This window comes from Bufo bufo, chromosome 4 (genome assembly GCF_905171765.1).
Source record: "Bufo bufo chromosome 4, aBufBuf1.1, whole genome shotgun sequence".
In the NCBI taxonomy this organism is placed as follows: Eukaryota; Metazoa; Chordata; class Amphibia; order Anura; family Bufonidae; genus Bufo; species Bufo bufo.
In genome coordinates this window covers 359,094,384-359,116,577 of record NC_053392.1, presented here as the reverse complement: position 1 = coordinate 359,116,577, position 22,194 = coordinate 359,094,384, and the positions used below count along the sequence as shown (strand labels likewise).

General features: G+C 40.2%; 1 protein-coding gene across 1 annotated transcript in view; it reads left to right on the top strand.

Moving 5' to 3' along the window:
- The window catches only part of LOC120999212 (titin homolog), a 946,165-nt gene that overhangs the window by 265,972 nt on the left and 657,999 nt on the right, over positions 1-22,194 (top strand). The window contains exons 21-22 of the mRNA XM_040430085.1: positions 17,857-17,922; positions 19,634-19,678. Coding sequence (XP_040286019.1) covers positions 17,857-17,922; positions 19,634-19,678 — 111 coding nt within the window. The remainder of the gene's footprint in view (positions 1-17,856; positions 17,923-19,633; positions 19,679-22,194) is intronic.

Sequence of the window (22,194 nt, the reverse complement as noted above, 5' to 3'; positions counted from 1 at the left end):
GAGTCCATGCCTCGTTTAATGCATGACAATATCCTGGTGGCATTAGAAGCAGCTGATTGACGTTGTATGCTGTTATTCAATCTATAATCTACTAGGTCACCGAAATCCTTCTCTATAAGGGACTCTCCCAGTGTTACATCACCTAGGGCATATGAAGCACAGAGATTATTACTACCAAGATGCATGACTTTACATTTGTCTACATTGAACCTCATTTGCAAAGTTGATGCCCAATCACTCAGAGTGTTAAAGTCAGCTTGTAGTTTATGGACATCTTCCATAGACTGTACAGTTCTACATAACTTAGTATCATCTGCAAAAATAGAAATGGTGCTATTAATCTTGTCCTCGATATCATTAATAAATAAATTAAATAATAAAGGGCCCAGCACTGAACCTTGGGGTACACCACTTATACCTCGTGACCATTGTGAATAGGAATCATGGACCACAACTTTCTGGACACAGTCCTTCAGACAGTTTTCAATCCAATTACAAACTATACTTTCCAAGACTATAGACCTTACTTTACCTATTAAACGCCTATGAGGGACAGTATCCAAAGCCTTTGCAAAATCCAGAAACACTACATCCACAAATGTCCAGGCTACTACTCACCTCCTCATAAAAACAAATCAGGTTAGTCTGACAACTTCTGTCCTTGGTAAACCCATGTTGGTTATCACTTATAATATTATTTACAGTCACATACTCCTGTATATAGTCCCTTAAGAGTCCTTCAAACATTTTCCCATAACAGACGTTAAACTAACTGGTCTATAATTACCTGTGAAGGACCTTGATCCTTTTTTGAATATAGGCACCACGTTTGCCTTGCGCCAATCACTTGGCACTGTACCAGTACCTAGAGAATTTTTATAAATTCCAGGGGCACAGCAATGACTGAACTGAGCTCTTTAAGCACTCTCAGGTGTAATCCATCTGGACCCGGAGCCTTGTTTACATTTACCCTATTTAACTAGTTTTGGACCATATCTACAGTTAGCCAAGTGAGTATATTACTAGATGTACTAACAGCCCCAGCAACACAGATATCAGCTCCTTTCTCTTCTTTTATATATACAGAGCTAAAAAACCCATTTAGTAACTCTCCCTTTTCCTTATCTTCAGTGACTACCCACCCTTTACCATTATTTAGTGGACCTACCTGCTCAGACCTAGGTTTTTTAGCATTTATATATTATATAATATATATAAAGAATGTTTGGGCATTTGCTTTGCTCGCTTTTGCTACCTGCTGTTTGTTTTGCATTTTTGCTAATTTTATCTCCTTTTTACAGATTTTTTTAAGCCCTTTGTAATCTTTAAACGGTACAGCTGACCCTTCAGATTTGTATTTTTTAAATGCCCTTTTTTTGTCTTTTATTGCCCTTTTTACAGTAGCTGTAAGCCATGGGGGGTTTAATTTAAGCCGTTTATACTTGTTAACAAACAAAAATTACCAATCAATTAGATTATTTAGAAGATTCCTTATCACATAGATTTATAACATATTCATTTATTAAGTTAGTGACTTTTAAAATTACCTTTATTAATCAACGTGCGGGTATAGGTATGTATATACCAACAGACAATGCTACGATTCAAAAGAATTATATATAAGTTACTTTTGATTGGGGAGTAGCAACCCCTCAACATTCATTAGTGACACAAAGATAGTCTAGATGCTTAGTAGTTCGAGGAATGGAGACATATAATACGGTAGGGCAGGGCAGACAATTGCTTACCCTAGAAGCCCTAACGTCTGCTCAGCCCAGGGTCGCCCCCTGATGGTGGGAGTTCCCTGTCCCTGAACCTAGGGCTAACAAATCCCTAGATCGACCCTAACCAGGGAAGGAGTATTAGATACACAAAAACGGTTAAAAAAGGCCCACAATACTGCAAGTGGAAGGTGTTCCAAAGATATGAAATAACCACCTGCCCATTCGGGGCATAAAATGGGATTAATAAGGATATAAGGAGAGTAGAGGGGGGGTCCAAGTTGTAGACTAGCACCCAATCCTCTCACAATAACAATACGTACGTTTTCATATGCCCATCCTAATACATAAACCTCGACGCGTTTCACCTGAAACGAGGCAGGTTCATCAGGAGGTAGATAGGTACTTGGACATAGTCCAGGAATGATGCACACATAACCTGAGACCAAAAATATGATAGTATAAATGGGTCAATACTTAGCTACAAATGCTTCAGAAAGACGGGGAGGTAGAAGCTCAATGGCTACCAAATGGTAAGATAAGCCCCATCACAGGATGTCTAAAATGGTGTATGTAAAATAAAAGTGGTAAGTTACATCAAAGATAATGAAAATGGTCACAATGTCTGTTGGTATATACATACCTATACCCGCACGTTAATTAATAAAGGTAATTTTAAAAGTCACTAACTTAATAAATGAATATGTTTATACTTGTTACCTAAAGGAATAAATTTTTAGTGCAATTACTCAATGTGGATTTAAAGCTCTCCCATTTATTTTCAATATTATTATGTGACAGTAGCTGCATCCAGTCTATGCCCTTAAATGCTGCCCTTAACCCAGGGAAATTAGCCTTTTTGAAATTCAGTCTCTTTGCTCTGCCTGACAGAGTTTGCTTCTTATAGTTTAGGGGGAATATAATTATGTTGTGGTCACTATTACTACCTAGTGTTTCTCGAACAGTAACATTTCCAACAAGCTCTGCATCATTAGAAATTACCAGATTCAACAGAGCATTGCCCCTAGTGGGAGCTTCTATGAACTGGCCCATAAAGTGGTCGTGCAGAAAGTTGAGGAATTTTCTCCCCTGAGGCAGAACCATGACCCCAGTAAATGTCTAGGAAGTTAAAATCTTCCATTATGACCACTGTACCAGCTTGTGCAGCCCGCTCTATTTGGTTATACAGGTGCGTTTCTACCTCTTCTGTGATGTTTGGGGGTCTATAGATTACACCAAGTATTGTTTTTTCAGTGTTTTTATCCCTTTAAACTTTCACCCATAAGGTTTCCACATCCTCACCCACAATTGCCTCTTCACACTTGTCTCCAGATCACTCATCACATACAGGCACACACCACCTCCTTTTCTATTGACCATATCTTTCCTAAATAGTGTAAAACCCATAATATTTATAGCCCAGTCATGCGAAGAATTCAACCATGTCTCAGCTACACCAACTACATCTATGTGTTCTTCTAGTACCATAGCCTCCAGCTCCCCATTTTGCTAGCTAGACTTCTAGCATTTGTGAATATATATTTTAAATTACTATTACCTGTAAAGTGAATATCTGGGATTTTTGAGTTACCTTGGTTGATATTTGTATGTAACAGGTCATTGTTACCAGCACTTCTGTTTTTCATAAGTGTATAGTTATGCCCAGTCTTCTCCCTACTTTCCTCGCTAACCTCAGCCCCCACTAAATCCCCACTGTCCCCTTCTATATCCCGCTCTCTATCTGCACTATCTACCACCTTTTTAGTATGACCCCCCCACCCTCCCCCCAGATCTTAGTTTAAAAGCTCCTCCACCCCATTAAGGTGCAGTCCGTCCCTACTGTAGAGCCTGTAACCGACCGAGAAGTCGTCCCAGTTCTCCATGAACCCAAACCCTTCCTTCCTGCACCAGCTTCTGAGTCCCTTATTAACTCCCTAAGCTCCCGTTGTATCTCTGGTGATGCTCGTGGCACTAGTAGTATTTCTGAAAACACTACCTTGGAGGTCCTGGACTTGAGCTTATTTCCTAGTTCCCTAAAATCATTTTTAAGGACCTTCCATCTCCCCCTGACTTTGTCATTGGTGCCAATGTGTACCATGACTGCCGAGTCTTCCCCAGCCTCACCCAGCAATTTGTCAATCTGATCCGCAATATACGAAACGCGAGCACCCGGCAGACAACACACTGTTCGGCATTCACGGTCTTGGCGACAGATGACCCTGTCTGTCCTCCTAATAATAGAGTGCCCCACCACCAGCATCTGTCTGACCTTTGCTGCATTCCTTTTCTCATCCTTCCTGCAGGGGGCATCCTCCTGGTTGCTAGAAGAAACGCCCTGCTGCAGTGTTGCTGGCCCTGGGCTTTCATCCCTATTATCAGCCAAACAGACATATTTACTAGGGCGTTCCAGCTCAGGAGTAGCCTCCCTGGCACTTTTCCCTCTACCCCTTCTTCCTTCATTAACCCAAATGCTGACCTGCTAGTCCTAATCTTGCCCTCCTCCTCCCAAAATATATTTTTTTAAGTAGTAAAATAAAATAAAACCTATACCAATTTGGCACACAGTAAATGTACCGACAAGCAAAATAAGGATGTAGTTTGAATCTTAGCTCACCGTAATATCAAAACCCAACAAATATTTGCAAAATTCTGCTTCTTTTCTAGTTTTGCACGTTATTGTACAATAAGCAATGCCATTAAAAAGAACAACCTGTCCCACAGAAAACACGCCCTTAAACTACTATGTAGACAGAAAATGAAAATATTATGGCAAGGAAGTAAGGAAAAATGAAAATTAAAAATAGTCTGTTTCCTAAAAGAGTTAGAAAATAATGGGGTAATTTGTGAAACTGATGTAAATTAGAACTGGATTAGCTGCCCATAGCAACCAATCCGATTCCACCTTTCATTTTCCAAAGGAAATGTCAAAAATGAAAGGTGGAATCTGATTGGTTGCTATGGGCAACTAATCCAGTTCTACTTTACACCAGTATGATAAATTACTCCATAAATTCTTATCAAACCGATAGGAATATGGCTTAAATGTTTATATTCTGTCAGGTGTTCAGAGATAAAGGCTATACATTGCCATTAGAACAGTAGCATGACAGTTCAGTGTAAAACTGAAAATAAGATAATGTGCAGCAGTGCTAAAATGTAACCCTATAGAACAAAAACTGCTGACATTTTTCATAAACACCAATAAAAAAATATATTTTTTGCCGAAAATGAGCAAAATGCAGTTATAAAGAAAAATTGTGCCTAAAAGTGTTTATAGCCTTTAAAGTCTGGATTGAATATAAGGGCAGCAGAAAATATGGCAATAAGCCACAGACTGCATTGCCTCCAGTAAGAGGATAATCTCTGTCTAAATGTCTTCTCCTTTTATAGACACATTTATACACCGAAAGTAAATGGAGTAAAAAATTATGGCAGAATTATGTTGTTTTTTTTCTTCCTTTTTTCTCGTCATAGGCCAATGTGGTTCTTTTCAGGCCTTGCAAAAACATTTTATTTTTCATTGTTTCATTGGCGCATTTCGAAAGCCATCCATTTTTTTAATTTTCCCATCAATGTAGCTGTATGTTGGCTTGACGGTTGTATTTTTTAATAGCACCATTTTGGGGTACATCTAACTTATTGACTAAATTTTATCTATTTCTGGGAAGAAGTTAAAAAAGCACAAATTCCCACATAGTTTTTTTTTATATCTTTGCTACTTTTACACAATGAAAATATATTTTTTTTTAAAAGCAATGTTTATTAATATTTTAAGAGCCATAACTATAACTGCTTGCCAACACCCGCCATATATGTACGGTCGATGTCAGGTCTTTAAAGGTGGCACCTGCTTTAAAGTAGAGCTAATGCCATAGCTGTTTCACATACCAGACATCCAGGGCTAATGTCTACGATCAGCAGTAATGCCGTTCCCTGGAAATGTTACTCCTCAGATGCCATGGTCAAAAGTGACCACAGCATCTGAAAGACAGAAAACCTGGAAGGAATGGGCAGGTTGAGATAGGGTAAGGCATTCCATTGAAGTAATAGGCCAAAGGCTGTACTAGGTTTCTAGGTTTATTAATGGAATAATTCAATTTAGGTTTGCAGGTGGCAGTGCTGCATTGGAATACACTGATCTTTGCATTCAGTAATTGATACAAGTCCATTGCTTTATTCAAATTGCAATCTATTGATTGATTAATGATCACTTGATTAATCATACTAATGCAGAAAACAAAGGTAATAGTTAAATTTTACCGCATAATGAATGCGGTAAAAACTAAATCCAGAAAACTGCTGCGGAATCTCATTTTTCAATCCCATTCGGAACTATATTGTATGCAATATTAAATGGCACCATTAGAAAGTACAACATGTCCTGTGAATGTAAAAATTTAAACATTATGGCTCTGGGAAGGCAGGGAGTGAAAAACGAAAGCACATAAACGGAAATTTACCATGTCAGGAAGGGGTTAATTTTCTTCCAATGATGAAGCTATGTGATAGCTTATTATCTGCGGGACAAGCAGTAATTTTCATCGGTACTTTTGTGTAAATTTTTTGATCTTTTTGGATTTTTTTTATAGCTTTTTATTTATTTTTACCAAAATGTAATAGTACCCAGCTATGGATCTACAGCAGGAATTTAAAGTGATTTTCATTTTATTAATTTGGTGTGTAAATGACAGAAATGGATAACTAAATGGAGAGACATCTGTTTGTTTAGTGGATATATACTGTATATCATTTCTATAAATTATGTATAATTTATTTAAAGGCTAAAGCCAGCATATTCTATATAAATGGGTACGTTAACATTAAATGTTACAATTTTAGTGCTTGAGTCATGTCGCATATCTGCCGAGTAAAAGTCAGGATACAGTTTGACTTTTAAATTGTACTGTAGTTACACTTGGCAGAACATGGCAGTTCTCAAAGGTGTTTGTGAAGATAACATGTTCGCTTCAAGGTTATTCTTTTTCCTTTTTCATTGTCATGGAAAAGATCTTATATAACAATGTCACCCTTCTAAGAAACATTATTATTTTACTCATATCCACTGCATGCTTCACTTATGGCGTTAACCTCTGCATACAGTTAGTAAAGAAAAACATAATTGTTTGATAAACAGAGTAAGAAGGAAAGTGTTCAGCAACAGAAGAAAAAGTAGAAGTTTGTATATCACCAGTAGAGATTAGCAAATCGAAGCTGACAAAGTGGAATTCAAATCTCATTTTTTCCTAAAATGAATGCTGCATGTGTGAGAACATGGAGCAAGGAACCCTGGGAAGGCGGGATCACCCATAATGCCATGCATAAAGCCAAAAAAAAACAATTTACAAGTGCAGGGAAAGATTATTCTAAGTGTAGGGAAAGGATAGGGAGGAATCATTCCACAGCATTTATGTTGAACAGGGTTCAGTAGGGGAGGTTACAGCCTGGGTAATAGGAACAATCCTATTACACCTTGCTGTACTGACTGGGGATCCAAATTGCCATTATAGAGCTCTGTAATTCCAGCAAACCATTCTTATTAGGGTGTAAGTGCTGTTTGATACAGCCATTAACAGGGTTTATTACAAGGAAATATTTCTATGTCTTATTTGACCTTTTGCGGTGCAGTTATATGTTCTAAAGCATTTTTTGGCTTGTATTAGTCGGAAAAAAGGGCTTATTAGCCGTTGTGTGGTGAACTGCTAAATTTACAGACATTTTTGATGTGTATTAGTGGCAAAAGTAAAATATATTTGCCATTCAGCAGTGCAGTTATATGTTCTAAAGCCTTTTGTGGCATGTATTAGTGGAAAAATAAAAAATATAATTGCCATTCAGAGGTGCAGTTATGTTATAAAGCATTTTGTGGCGTGTATTAGTGGAAAAAGAAAATATATATTTGAATTTCAGTGGTGCAGTTATGTGTTATAAAGCCTTTTGTGGTGTGTATTAAAGGAAAAAGAAAAAATATTTTTGCCGTTCAGTGGTGCAGTTATATGTTCTAAAGCCTTTTGTGGTGTGTATTAGTGGAAAAAGAAAAATATATTTGCAGTTCAGCAGTGCAATTATATGTTATAAAGCCTTTTGTGGAGTGCATTAGTGGAAAAAGAAAAAATATATTTGCTGTTCAGCAGTGCAGTTATATGTTATACAGCATTTTGTGGCGTGTATTAGTGGAAAAAGCAAAAAAATATATTTGCCATTCAGCGGTGCAGTTATATGTTATAAAACCCTTTTTGTTGTGTAATAGTGGCAAAATAAAAATATATTTGCCAATTAGCGGTGCAGTTATATTTTCTAAAGCCCTTTTTGTCATGTAATAGTGGCAAAATAAAAATATATTTGCCGTTCAGCGGTGCAGTTATATGTACTAAAGAGATTTTTGTTGTGTAATTGCGGCAAAATAAATATATATAGTTGCCGTACAGCGGTGCAGTTATATGGTCTAAAGCCTTTTGTGGCTTGTATTATTGGAAAAAGAAAAGATATATTTGCCATTTAGTGGTGCAGTTATGTTATACAGCCTTTTGTGGAGTGTATTAGTGGAAAAAGAAAAAAATATATTTGCTGTTCAGCGGTGCAGTTATATGCTGTAAAGCCCTTTTTTCCGTGTATTAGTGGCACAAATTTTTTTTGCCGTTCATCGGTACAGTTATATGTTCTAAAGCCCTTTTTGGCGTGTAGTAATGGGGAAAAAGAAAAAGGGCTTATTACCCATTGTGTGGTGAAGTGAGAAAATTACAGCCCATTTTGTTGTGCATTAGTGGCAAAAAAATATTTGCCGTTCAACAGTGAAGTTTGATTGTACTACAGCCATTTACAGGGTGTATTAGTAGAATAGATACGTACATCCTATTAGCCATTCTAAGGTAAATTGTGATTGTTATATTTATTTTTTGGGAGTGTATTAATAGGAAAAGAATACGTCTTATTAGCCGGTCTGCAGTGAACCGACATTGTTATACTGCCATTGTTGGGGTTTAAATAAGTACGTGTTATTAGCCGTTCTGCTATGAATTTACATTGTCATTACAGACATTGTTGCGGTGTATTAATAGCAAAAATAAGAATGTGTTGTTAGCCGTTCTGCAGTGAATTTTAAATTGTCATTCAGTGGTGAAATTTGTTTGTGAAACAGCCTTTTTTGGGAAAATTGATGGTTTGATTGTAGACTTCCTTTTGCTGTATGGACCGAATTACGTCGATTATCCATTCAGTGGTGAAACTTCTTTGTGAAACAGCCTTTTTTGGTAAAATTGGTCAGTAGCTGTAACTACTAGTGTTGATCACGAATATTCTAATCACAAATTTTTATCGCGAATGTCGGGTCTTCGAGAAATCGCGAAGATGTAGAATATAGTACTATACATTTGTAATTGTGGATATTATAGATTTTTTTTCATCATTAACCTCCCTTCTTGCTTGTGTGCCAATGAGAAGGCTGCAATATCTTTGTCAGAGCTTAGCAACATCCCTAGCAACCAATAGGAAAGTTGCCTACCCCTTTACTATATAAGAAACTCCCAGCAGCCATTTTCTGCTGTTTTCTTGCAGTTCTCAGAGAGAGAGAGCAGTGACATTTATGTGCTGTGCTTTCATCTGAATTAAATTCTTTATCCAATTACATTAGATAGTTAGTTAGCTCATATATATATATAATACAGATAGTGGGAGATAGTCAGTGTAGGTTAGATAGTGATATAGTGTAGGGTGTTAGGTAGTGTTATAGGAATTATTGTTTCTCTGCTGTCCATACATACATGCTAAAGACATAGTACTGTGATTTCACAACAATAGTGCCGATTTGCGCAAAAATAATGACTGGAGATCACAAATTTAAGAATTTGCAAATATCGCAAAAACAAATATTGCCTATGCCGCTTATCAATAGTAACTACGATCAAGGACAATATATATGTCCCTTACGGCCCACTGGGTAAATGTGGCACCTGGCCAGCCACACCAGCAACTTGGCCAGGTGACGCCGCTTCCGCCTCCTACATTCTCACGCCGTTGGTCCTGCGACAATGTCCGCCTCTGCCACCTCATCCTCCACCATGTCCTCAGCCACCACTGCAGGGAAAATTCACAATACCCCTCCAGCATACCACATATGCAGGGCATGGCGGCGTCACGCTGTGCTACACCTCGTTTGCCTGGGAGAACGGAGTACTTCATCAAGAAATCAAATCCTGACTTTATATGCAACAACTCAAAATCGGAACCATGGTGACTGACAACTGGAAGAACATGGTGTCGACGCTGCGTCAAGGAGGGCTGAGCCATGCGCCCTGCATGGCACACATGTTCAATCTGGTTGTCAAGCGGTTCCTGAAGTCTTCCAACCATCTGCAAGACATCCTATAAATGTCCAGGAAACTTTGCATGCACTTCAGCCACTCGAATACCGCAAAGCACACCCTCCTTGAGTTACAGTGGCAAAATGGCATCCCCCAACATAGGCTGATATGCGATGTTTCCACCCGTTGGAATTCCACCCTCCATATGTTGGACCGACTATACGTACTGAGAAAGGCCATAAACAATTTCTTGATGATCCAAGCGGACAGGAGTACTCCTCTGTGTAACGTTGATGTCAGCCAATGGCAGCTCATGCGTGACACCTGTCGTTTGCTCAGCCCCTTTGAGAAGGCCACGTTATTTGTCAGTCGCCAAGACTACGGGATGAACAACTTCATTCCAACTTCATTGGAGCACAAGCAATGTGTAGCAAAATTGGTGGTTTTTATACACAGGTGACAGGAGCAGCCAGAGGAGCTACAGGGCGATGAGGAAGAAGAGGCAGAGGAACCAGACATACCGTGGCAGTATGCAGTGGACATGGAGGCAGGGAGTCCCTTCGAGTCACTTGCGCAAATGGCCCAATGCATGCTCACTTGCTTGCGTAGTGACAGCTGAATTGTCACCATTCGGCAGAGGGATGACTACTGGCTCTCCACCTTGTTGGACCCACGCTACCGGAAAATGGGGGCCTTTTTTACACCCGCTGAGAGGGAGGACAAACTGAACTACTATAAAGCCATCCTATGTAGTGAGTTGGCTGCTGCCTATCTGCGCCATCGTCCATCCTCTAGCAGGTCTCACCGGGGGCCCTCTGAGCTCATGTTCCTCTGCTATGGCTGCTGTGGCAGGGTGGGGGAAGTAGGAGCAGTTCCAGCTCCATCAGCAGCAACTTGAGTCTAGAATCGCTGATGTGCAGCTTTCTTTACCCACATAGTGAAGTAACTAATCACAAGCAGCAGCAGCTAGACCTGGAGCAGGACCTGAACCAGCAGGTGGTGGCATACTTGGACAGTACCCTGCCACCCCACAATAAAGGTCCACTGGACTACTGGGCATCAAAACTAGATTTGTGGCCGCAACTAGCACTCTGTGGCCTCCTGATGCTGCTGCCACCTCCAAACTCTGACATTGTGCTGCTCTGTGGCCTCCTGATGCTGATGCCACCTCCACACTGTCATTGTGCCACTCTGTGGCCTCCTCCTGATGCTGCCGCCACCTCCAGACTCTGTCATTGGTCCACTCTGTGGTCTCCTCATGCTTCTTTCACCTCACCACTATGTTATAAGGCCACTCTGTGTACTTCTCATGTTGTTCACACCCTCCCCACTTCATGACTGGGCCACTATTTAGCCTTTCGGCCTGGCTGACATCATCATTTACAACAAATGTAGAAATGATATTCAGGTGGCACTCACCATTCGGTGCAACAAGATTTTTTAATCCTCCAAAATGGATCTCTAGATACATCAGAAGCTGAATACACTGAGAGCTGTGATTAGATACATCAGAAGCTGAATACATCAATGGCTGAATACATCAGAAAGCTGAGTACATGTATAAAGATAAGTACATCAATGGCTGGATTCAAAAGCTGAATACAAATGTAATGTGGCTTGGGACGGACTTACATACATGCAGTGGTTGAGGTTCGGTGACGGCCGTTTCGCTCGACAGCGCTTCACCTGGCCTTTGATATAACTGCACGTCCATTTATTTAAGCATCGGCTCTCGCGTATCACAACTGTGACGTCACCGGCTTTGCTGCAGAACTCGGCGCCCTCGTGTGACGTCACCCCGGAGTCGGTGCTGTATAGTGTATTAAAACTAATTTTTTAAAACAACAAATCTCTTTCAGACATACTGGATGATCAAAGAAACACTTGCCAATCTATTTTGTTATTTAGACCTGACAGACCCATTGCGCCCATGCACAGTTTCCATCTGCTCTCTTTCCTTAATAATTTACTGTGCCTGTCTCCTCCCTGTGGGAGGCTCTGTACTATTTCTATACCTGCGAACTTTAATACATTGACATTTCCATTATGTACAGAGTTGACATGTTCTATTACACGTGGGCATCCCTTGCCTGATCTGATGGATAATATATGTTCCCTAATCCTTTCATTAGGCTTCTGATAGTTTTGCCGATGTAGAATCTGCTGCATATGCAAATTAATAAATAGACAACAAACTTGGTTTTACAAGTGATTAGTGTTTGTTGGTAATGTTGGACACCTCCAAAACATAGGGTTTCCCATTGGGGATTAAATTTGCAGCACATGCAGTCTCCACAGTGGCGATTGCCCTTGGGTCTCCACCCAGGTTTTTGTCTCCTCTCTAAAGCTGCATACTATTTTATCTTTGAGCATGTGGCACCTCCTAAACGCAATAATAGGACGAGTACTCTTCATATCTGTAAGAGAATCCTACCTCTTTTCCCCCCCAAAAAAAAAACCAGTTAGTACTTTGTGCCAAAGGTTCATAAGTCACTGATCCACCCCCCTGGGTTGGGTCAGTGACTGAGCCTTTGTCCAGGTACTTATATTGGCTTTTGAGACCTATGGTACGGGTAACGCCATCACATCACACAGGGATATGGATAACCTATTACGGGCACTGGATAATGTACAGTGGAGTGATGGGTTTCATCTAGTATCCCTGCATGTAGAAAGTCTGTAAACACGTATTCCCCAAGAAGAAGGCACTAAGGCTATAATGGAAATTCTGAGTAACACCGATAAGAGTGCGTTTTTTTGTAATTTCATTGGTGAAGCTTTAGAATTCCTCCTGAAAAAAAAAGCCTTCCAGTTTGTGGAAGTGGTACAAACAAAAATTTGGTACTGCAATGGGTACGCCCATTGCAGGCACTTTTGCCAAACTATACCTAGCCAGACTAGAGGACAAATTCATATATTTAGCTGTAAACAGAATCCTCTTACATATGTACATGTATTTAGGATTCATAGATGACGTGTTTATCATTTGGTCAGGTTCAGAGAAAGATTTTGTCGACTTTGTCTAGTACCTAAACAAGGCAAATAATATGTTGTTCACATACAAGTTTGAAGGTTTAAAGTTGGAATTTCTGGATGTGTTGATTACAGTAAGGGGTGGCAAGTTGGTGACGGAGGGGTATCGAAAACCCACCACCACCAATTCACTTTTACAGTACTCTAGCTTTCACCCCTTAGCGTCAAGAAGGCGGTTCCGTATGGCCAATTTTTGAGATTGAGGCGTATAAGTAAAACAGAGGAGGATTATACAAAGCAAGCCTCGGACTTAAAAAGACGCCTCTTATCTAGAGGATATCCAGCCAGTCTACTCAACGAAGCTATGTTGAGGGCAAGACATTGGCAGCAGAATGAAAAAACAAGTGATACTGATATAGTAAAAAAAGAAACAAAAACAGGAAGACTCAAGGCCATTTGTCTTCTCCTTCAAATTTAGTCCCATGGCAGAACAGATCAAAAAAGTGATACGCAGCAATTGGGACATTTTGGAAGGAGATGACAATCTTACAGATATGAAGGGTACTCGTCTTATTATTGCATTTAGGAGGTGTCACATGCTCAAAGATAAAATAGTATGCAGCCGCTTTAGAGAGGAGACAAAAACCTGGTTAGACGGGTGGAGACCCCAGGGCAATCGCCGCTGTGGAGACTGCATGTGCTGCAAATTTTATCCCCAAAGGGAAACCCTATGTTTTGGAAGTGTCCAACATAGGGTTAAAACACGAATCACTTGTAAAACCAAGTTTGTTGTCTATTTATTAATTTGCATATGCGGCAGATTCTACATCAGAAAAACTATCAGAAGCCTAAATGAAAGGATTAGGGAACATACCGTATATTATCCATCAGATCAGGCACGGGATGCCCACGTGTAATAGAACATGTCAACTCTGTACATAATGGAAATGTCAATGTATTAAAGTTCGCAGGTATAGAAACCTCCCACAGGGAGGAGACAGGCACAGCAAATTATTAAGGAGAGAGAGCAAATGCAAACTGCGCACGGGCGCAATGGGTCGTCAGGTCTAAATAACAAAATAGATTGGCAAGTGTTTCTTTGATCATCCAGTATGTCTGAAAGAGATTTGTTGTTTTTAAAAATGTGTTTTAATACACTATACAGCACCGACTCCGGGGTGACGTCACGCGATGGCGCCGAGTTCTGCGGTGCAGCCGGTGACGTCACAGTTGTGAGACGTGGGAGCCGATGCTTAAATAACTGGCGCGGACGTGCAGTTATACCAAAGGCCAGGTGAAGCGCTGACGCGCGAAACGGCCGTCACCGAACCTCAACCACTGCATGTATGTAAGTCCGTCCCAAGCCACATTACATTTGTATTCAGCTTTTGAATCCAGCCATTGATGTACTTAGCTTTATACATGTACTCAGCGTTCTGATGTATTCAGCTTCTGATGTATCTAATCACAGCTCTCAATGTATTCAGCTTCTGATGTACCTAGCGATCCATTTTGGAGAATTAAAAAAGCTTGTTGCACCGAATCGTGAGTGTTGCCTGAATATCATTTCTACATTTGTTGTTATTATACCGCTGTGGGCAGAGCATCACCAGGTAGCATATCAGCACATCCAGTGCGTTAATAGTGAAGTGTTTTCAGCATTGAAAGGGAAAAGTCAGCAGTGCCACCCAAAACAGTTTTCTAAATAATTGTCATTGACATCATAATTTATTTGTCCCCTCTTATGATCTGTCAGAAGGAAAGAAAAATGAGACACACAATGGATCCTGTCTGTGTAGCAGCTGTGATGCCTGTATGGTCCCATCAGATTTGGCTTTTGATTTGGTAGCCAAAAGCAGGAGTGGGTACAAAACACAGAAGACATGGAAATATTCCATTCACGTGTCATCTCTGCTTTACATGAAGGCAGATGCTCCACAGACAGGATCCGTTTTTTGGTGGTTATTGTTCTCACAGTTTAGACAAAGGGAAAAATAATCAGGGACGTCAACGCAAACTTACTGCTGACACCCTCTCCACTCTGTTGGGGGGCTCTACTTGTATAAGCATTTAATAGAACAGGTTCTGTAGACATCTATGTGGAATCAGCTTACAACGGTCTAAGTGGAGTGCACTTCTTCTTGGCGCTAACATCGACCTGTAAGGCTGAGTTCATACTTGAGTTATTTGGTCAGTTTCGGCCCCGTGACTGCCTAAATAAGTGAAGTGTGCAGTGATTCTAAGAGTGACACCTGTCATCTGCATGTCATATGGACTCACAGTATTATTTCACTACTAAAGCAGACTCCCTATGCGTGTTACTGAAAGGCACAGTGTTCTACTCCACTATAAAGGCTCTCTGCAGCCTGGAAATAGCTGTTTTTTTATTCGGCGAACCGAATTTTCAATTTTTTTAAAAATTTACTCATCTCTGGTTATAACAGAAAGCCATAACGGAATACATAATGCTGATGTGAACCCACCCTAACAAGAACGTTTTGCTGGAATTACAGAGGTATCATCTGTTGCAAACCTAAAAGCAGTAGTATAATGGCAATTTGAATCCCCAGTCAGTTCAGCAAGGTGTACACTCCTCTATTGGACCCTGTTCTCCTTTTATAGTGTGGAATAATTCCTTCCTACCCATTCCTTACACTTCTAATGATCTTTCCCTGAACTTCTATTCAGCCAAAAATAAAACTTTTAAAGTCTTTCCTAGCACAGTCCCTAGCGCCTGCTGACGTCTCTCCCTGCACTAAGTACACTGGAAAATGGCAGAATCCAATATGGCAGAGGCTATTCATAGGGCTGTGACATCACAGGGGCTGGGTGGCTGCTAATTGGCTGCATGCATGGCATTATGGGTAATCCCTCATTCCGAGAGTTATTTGCTCCATGTCCTAACACATGCAGCAGCCATTTTAGGAAAAAATTCAATTTTTCCTGAAACTCAGATTTTATTCCACTACGTCAACTTCGATTTGCTCATCTCTAATTATATTGGCCAGATAGAGTATAAAATAATATGTTATATCACATCACTCCATACAGAGAAATCACACAAAAAATATACAGTGCGGTATACTTTTTTTTTCCCATTAGAGCCTGTGGTTGAGACATGCTATGACAGGCTTATACTATGGCATATTTCAGAACCTTCAGTCAAAGGTATATGTCTGGAAATATGCTCAAAACTAAGAACTGTGCTGTGATCTAGACAAATGTAATTGATCATTAGATTACAATTACTTTCATATAGTCCTCCCTCTCTGCTTAATGTCTCATTCACATGTCAGTGTTCGGTCAGTGATTTTCATCAGTGACTGTGAGCCAAAACCAGGTGCGGCTCTAACCACAGAACAGGTTCAGATCTTTCTCTTATACCTTATGTCTGTGGAGGCTCCAATCCTGGTTTTGGCTCAAAATCACTGATGGAAATCACTGACCAAAACACTGACGTGTGAATGAGGCTTTAGAGGCCATTCACATAATAGTATTTTCAGTCTGCATCCGATCTGCATTTTTGCAGAATGCACGCAGACCCATTAATTTCAATGTGGCCACATAAATGGGTAAAGCACACAGTGTGCTGTCCACATCTGCATGTCCATTCCTCAGCCCTGCAAAAAAGATAGAACATGTCCTATTCTTGTCCGTTTTGCAAACAAGAATAGGCATTGTTACAATGTTACAATGAGGCCGTGAGAAATGCAGTATTCACACAGACCACATCCATATCTTGCGGATTCACGATTGGTGGACCACAAAACGGATACAGTTGTTTGAATAGACCCTAACTCTCAGATTGCTTTATTTCACTGTTGTCACTAATTGTAAAGTGTTGGTAAATATTTTGGTTATGGATGCAGCAGACTGTCTAGGCTTCATAAAAGCAATGTCCCAGTCTATGGTATACAATTCCTACCACTGACTGTTATGGAGTCCATCGTGGGGGAGGCCCACCACTATGCTGCTTCCCAGGGGCGTAGCTAAAGGCTTATGGGCCCTGGTGCTAGAGTTCAGCTTCGGGCCCCCTTCCCTCAGTGCTTTGTGGCCAGGGAAGCACATTGCCTTCGTGCTGCCTAAGGCAAAAATGTAAATGGCAGCCCCCCTTCCCCATGCCAAATTCTTGACCTAACCCCTTCCCTCGAGCCAGAGGTGTAACTTGACCAGCATGCACTTTCTATAATACCGGTGTCTTCTTATGTAGCACAATGGTCTTTGGGCCCCCTCAGGCTCCTGGGCCAGGTAGCGACTGCTACCTCTGCACCCCCTATAGCTACGCCCCTGCTGCTTCCTATAACATGGTCATAGCAGCTATGGTGAGCTCACTGCACAGAATTACGAAGGTCACTGAGTCAATGCATTTAGTTCAGTTACCACGATCTGGTGTAATAAAACTGAAATAAACGGCATTCACATGCTTTTTCCCCTCTGCGTTTAATAACCTTTTTTAATTATTGGTAAATTATAGAAACATGACACATGATATACTAAGTGTTCTCGGACACTTTTCCTCTTAGGAAAGTGGTAGTGGACAACTCCAGGTGATACCAGGCGCTTTTCAGCACTGATGGGTATATTCCACAACAGACGTCTGCAGCGCTGAGGGAATATAGTCCTCAAAACTTCTTAGAGCTGACTTTTACTTGTGAATGAATACATGAATGCTTGCATTTTGGAATTTCTTAGACATCTACCCACTACATTTACCTAAAACTATATAACTACACTACACAATTTAAATGTTTACCTGAATTAATGTATGTGATATTACATTGGATACAAGCATTTAACTAAAGGTGATCAGCGCACAATTTAACAACCAATATTTCACTTAAAAGATAATTTTGCACGCTTTATAGGCACGTGTGGAACTAGTCGCATTGTCCCTGGTGTGATCATAATTATGTCTGAATCTCTCACGGGTCGTAAGTATATCACCTCTTCTATTCTTTTTCTAACAGATTCACCTGTTCTAACATAACTAAAGAGCAATATAAATAATATAATGTAATATAAAGTGTCTATGTTTATTCAGAAGAGCTTTTTTTCAATTTTTACTGCATTGTATGTTAGATAACCGGTGCTATCAGTGAAGGCCCCTTTACACAGGCTAATGATCTGGGCTATTATTGGCAAGGAGCATTCCTAGGAGTGCTCGTTCCCAATAATTGCTCTGGGAAAAGGTGTCAGCAAACATTTATTAATTGGGTGAATTATTATTTATAATTAATGAAATAAAATTAGTGAATACATCGCTAATGCAGACATCTAAAGGCCCCCTTACATGGTCGCACAGAATGCAATTATTGAGAATTTACTTTTCATTCTTGATAATTGTCTGCATGTTAGAGGTGAAAGTGGCATTTGCATGCAGCAATCATCTCCTCTGTAGGGGGCTAGTGGTAGCTACTGTGATCGTTCCTCCCACAGAGAATTATCAGCAGATTGTTGCCCAGAATTTATTACTTAAAGGGGTTGCTAAAGATTTTTTATTTTTTTGCAAAGCCTCCATTGTGTCAGACCTGCAAAGCGAAAATTACTTACCTGCTTCCCAACAACGGCTCCCAGCTCCTTCACCTGCAGGCCTGAGGTGCTCCACTAATCTCCAGAGATGTCAACATCTAGTTTGCCATTGCTGTAGCCAATCACAGGCTTTAGCAGTGTCCGTCTCCCATTGTGACCATGTAACCATTTGTCGTGATGCAAGGAGAGCCGGAACCGCTGCAATGGCAAACCAGATGTGGATATTTCTGGAACCCAGAGGAGCATTGCCGGACTGCAAAAAAAGGAAAAGGAATCCGGTGCTGGGAAGCAGGTAAGTTATCTTCCCTTTGCAGGTATAGCAGAATGGACCTGCAAAGGGAAGATGCACTCTTGCACAAATCCGTTAAGAACCATTTACAGGGCTAATTATCAAGGATGAACTTATTCAGCTGTAAATGTGCTAGCAATCACCTGATCAGATGATTTTTTATTTTTTTTTGCTGGTACCTAAAATCATTGTTTCTGTGCAGCACTTCATCCTGTGTAAACAGGGATCTACTGCCCAGAAACAATGATTCCCTATGGGAAATAGGGATCACATGAGCAATGTAAAAGCATGTAAAAGCACCTTTAGGCATTTTTATGATTTCAACCGATAAATGAGAGTTTGCTCATTCACTGGGTGATCGGCGGCTCCTTTACACAGGGCAATTATTGGGAGCAAGCTTTCCTAGCAATGTTTCTTCCGACTAATTGCCTCAATTATTGGTCCATGTACAGGGCCCTTAAATTACAGCATAAACTATTCTCTATGGAAAGGTTCACCCTCAATAAATTCCTACTCTGTCTGCCCATGTAAAGGGCCCTTTAGATTCTAATTCTGAATCTCAGACAAAACCCTTAGCTGAATGGTTCTATTTGTTTTTGTATTTCTACAAATACATTATTTATTAAAAAATGTCTCTCATGAAAAGTATAATCACAATGCTAATGAATAATAACACTAACACCAGGCATGTTATAAAAGGTAGTAATTTATTGGATGTTCCAGAGTACATGTAAAATATTCTACAGAACATAAAAATGGAAGTGCTTTGTAATAATAAAAGTTTTTTACATTCACAAACCAACTATTTTATTCACTTTTTTCAGAATCTGATGCAGGAAGAGCTATCACTGTCGACTCAATATTAAAAGGTAATAATTTACATCATAAGACATTGTGAAAGTGGATTAATTATCTCTTTATTTAACGGGGGCCTTTTTGGAAGGAGTTATAGTGAGTAACCTAAACAGATTTCATATTGCAGGGAGGAATGCATAATAGCTTTTATGGAAGAATATCTGTAATGCGGTATGATTTATCTTTTCTCTACAGAATCCCTAGTGGGTGGGGGTGGCTATAAGCCTCATTTATCAGAACTGTCTAACAGTAAATCTGTTTTTGTTGCCCATAGCAACCAATCACAGTGTATCTTTCATCTTTCCATAACAGTTAAAGTTTAGCTCTGATTGGTTGCTATGGGCAACAAATAAAGATTTACCATTAGACAGTTTCGATAAGAGAAGCCCTATGTGCCTATATGTGCCTTTGAGTACAGACAAACAGTATATAGAATTCTATAGATGCCAAACGTGCGTGACACAGGTCTCAAATATGGCTATGTTCATTGGGCCTAATCATGACAGACTCATACAACTAGAATAATGTGATATTTATTTATTTTTGCCCATTATCCTGCACTATTTTGGAAAAACTTTATATGTACTGTATATTTGATGTATATGTGGTTTTCATACACCTTATCAGCCATATCATAAAAACAGCTGTCAAATTAAATGAATAACAGTACTCAAATAGAAAATGGACTAATATAGGGAACTGAGTGACTTTGACATGGTCCAAATTGTGATGGCTAGATGAGTGGGTCAGTGCATCTCCAGAATACCAGGTCTCTTGGAGTGTTTCCAGTATGCTGTGGTTAGTGCCTTGCAATAGTGATCTAAGGACAAGGACAATTGGTGAATAAGCAATGGGGAACCCAAAGCTCATTGATGTGCATTGGATTAGAAGCCAGCCCCATGTGATCAGGCCCCATAGAAGAGCAACTGCAGAACAAATTAGTGAAAGTTTAATTGTCTTCTGTACTAGTATTCATGTGGATGTTACACATTCTACCTACTTTTTAATTTTGGCAGACCAAGTACACCCTGAATGGCAGTGGTCTATTTTAGCATAAAAATGCATCCTATCACATTGCAGAAAATGTGAAGACATGGTTTGAGGAACAGAACTAAGAGTGTTGATGTGGCCTCCAAATGCCCCAGATCTCAATCTGATCAAGCATCTATTGGAAGTCTTTTACATGGAGGTCTCGCCTCGCAACTTACAGGGTTTAATCTACTGCTAATGTTTTGGTACCAAAACCTTAAGAGTATAGGTTACCCTCTTTTGTCTGCACAAGGGGGGCCTACAATAATAGGCAGGTGGTTCTAATGTTCTGACTGATCAGTGTTTGTGTGTGTGTGTGTCTGTATATAAGTAATAGTAATATAAGCATATTGAATTTTATTTCTATGCCACCACTATTTGACTATAAACCCCTTCCCGACATTCACTGTACCTATACGGCACATCAGGAAGTGACTTCACGATAGTCGTTGTACATGTACGGTGCTCTAATCAGGTGGGTGCAGGAGTTATGCCTGCTTGATCAGCAGCAAGGGTTCGGCTGTTCCTGATGCATTAACCCTTTGCATGCAGCGGTCAACGCTGACCACAGCATACATGCAGTTTACAGCGGGAGGGCGATCTCTCCTCGCATTGATGATGGGGACACGATGGCTGGGAATGCTTTCCACAGGCCTCAAGGTTTGCCTTCTATGGAAGCTTGTGAGACCCAGACCCCTGGGTCTCACTGGCTGGCTGTCATTGTATTACACTGGTAATACACTGACAGTCAAGGCATTACAATACATTATGTATTGTAATGCGTTGTAGATTGGATCATATCCCCAAAAGTTATTGTCCCACAGTGGTACAAAAATATAAATTTAAAAAAAGTAAAAAAGTTTTTTTTTTATTATAAAAAATAAAAGATAAAATTAAAAATTGCCCTTTCCTCTCATCAAGCCATATACAAAAAAAAATATGATTTGATCTGATCTGACGTTCTAAAACATTAGGGGCAAGGGCCTGCTGCTGAGATGACCCTTTAAAACATTAGGGGCGAGTGATTGCTGCTGATCTGACCATCTAAAACATTAGGTGCGAGTACCTGCTACTGATCATTAAGAACAAGGGCCTGCCGGTGACCTTCTAAAACATTATGAGCGAGGGCCTGCTGGTAACCCTCAAAAACATTATGGTTGAGGGCCTGCTGGTGACCCTCAAAAACATTATGGGCAAGGGCCTGCTGGTGGCCCTTTAAAACATTATGGGTAAGGGCCTGCTGCTGAGCAGACCCTCTAAATCATTAGGAGCGAGGGGAGCCTAATAATAATGTTGATTTGATGGAAGAGGAGGATGAGAAAAGGGAGATTGAACCATAAACGCTTATTAGTGGTGGAAGGGGTGCATGGAAACAGTGTATTCAATAAACCATAAAAGACATATTTAGAGTTCCTTTATGTTCAGCTGCTTACTGTGCAGCCAGCATTGTCAGCTGGAAATTTTTGGAGCAATTTTTCCACAAGGACCTTCTGGTATTGCA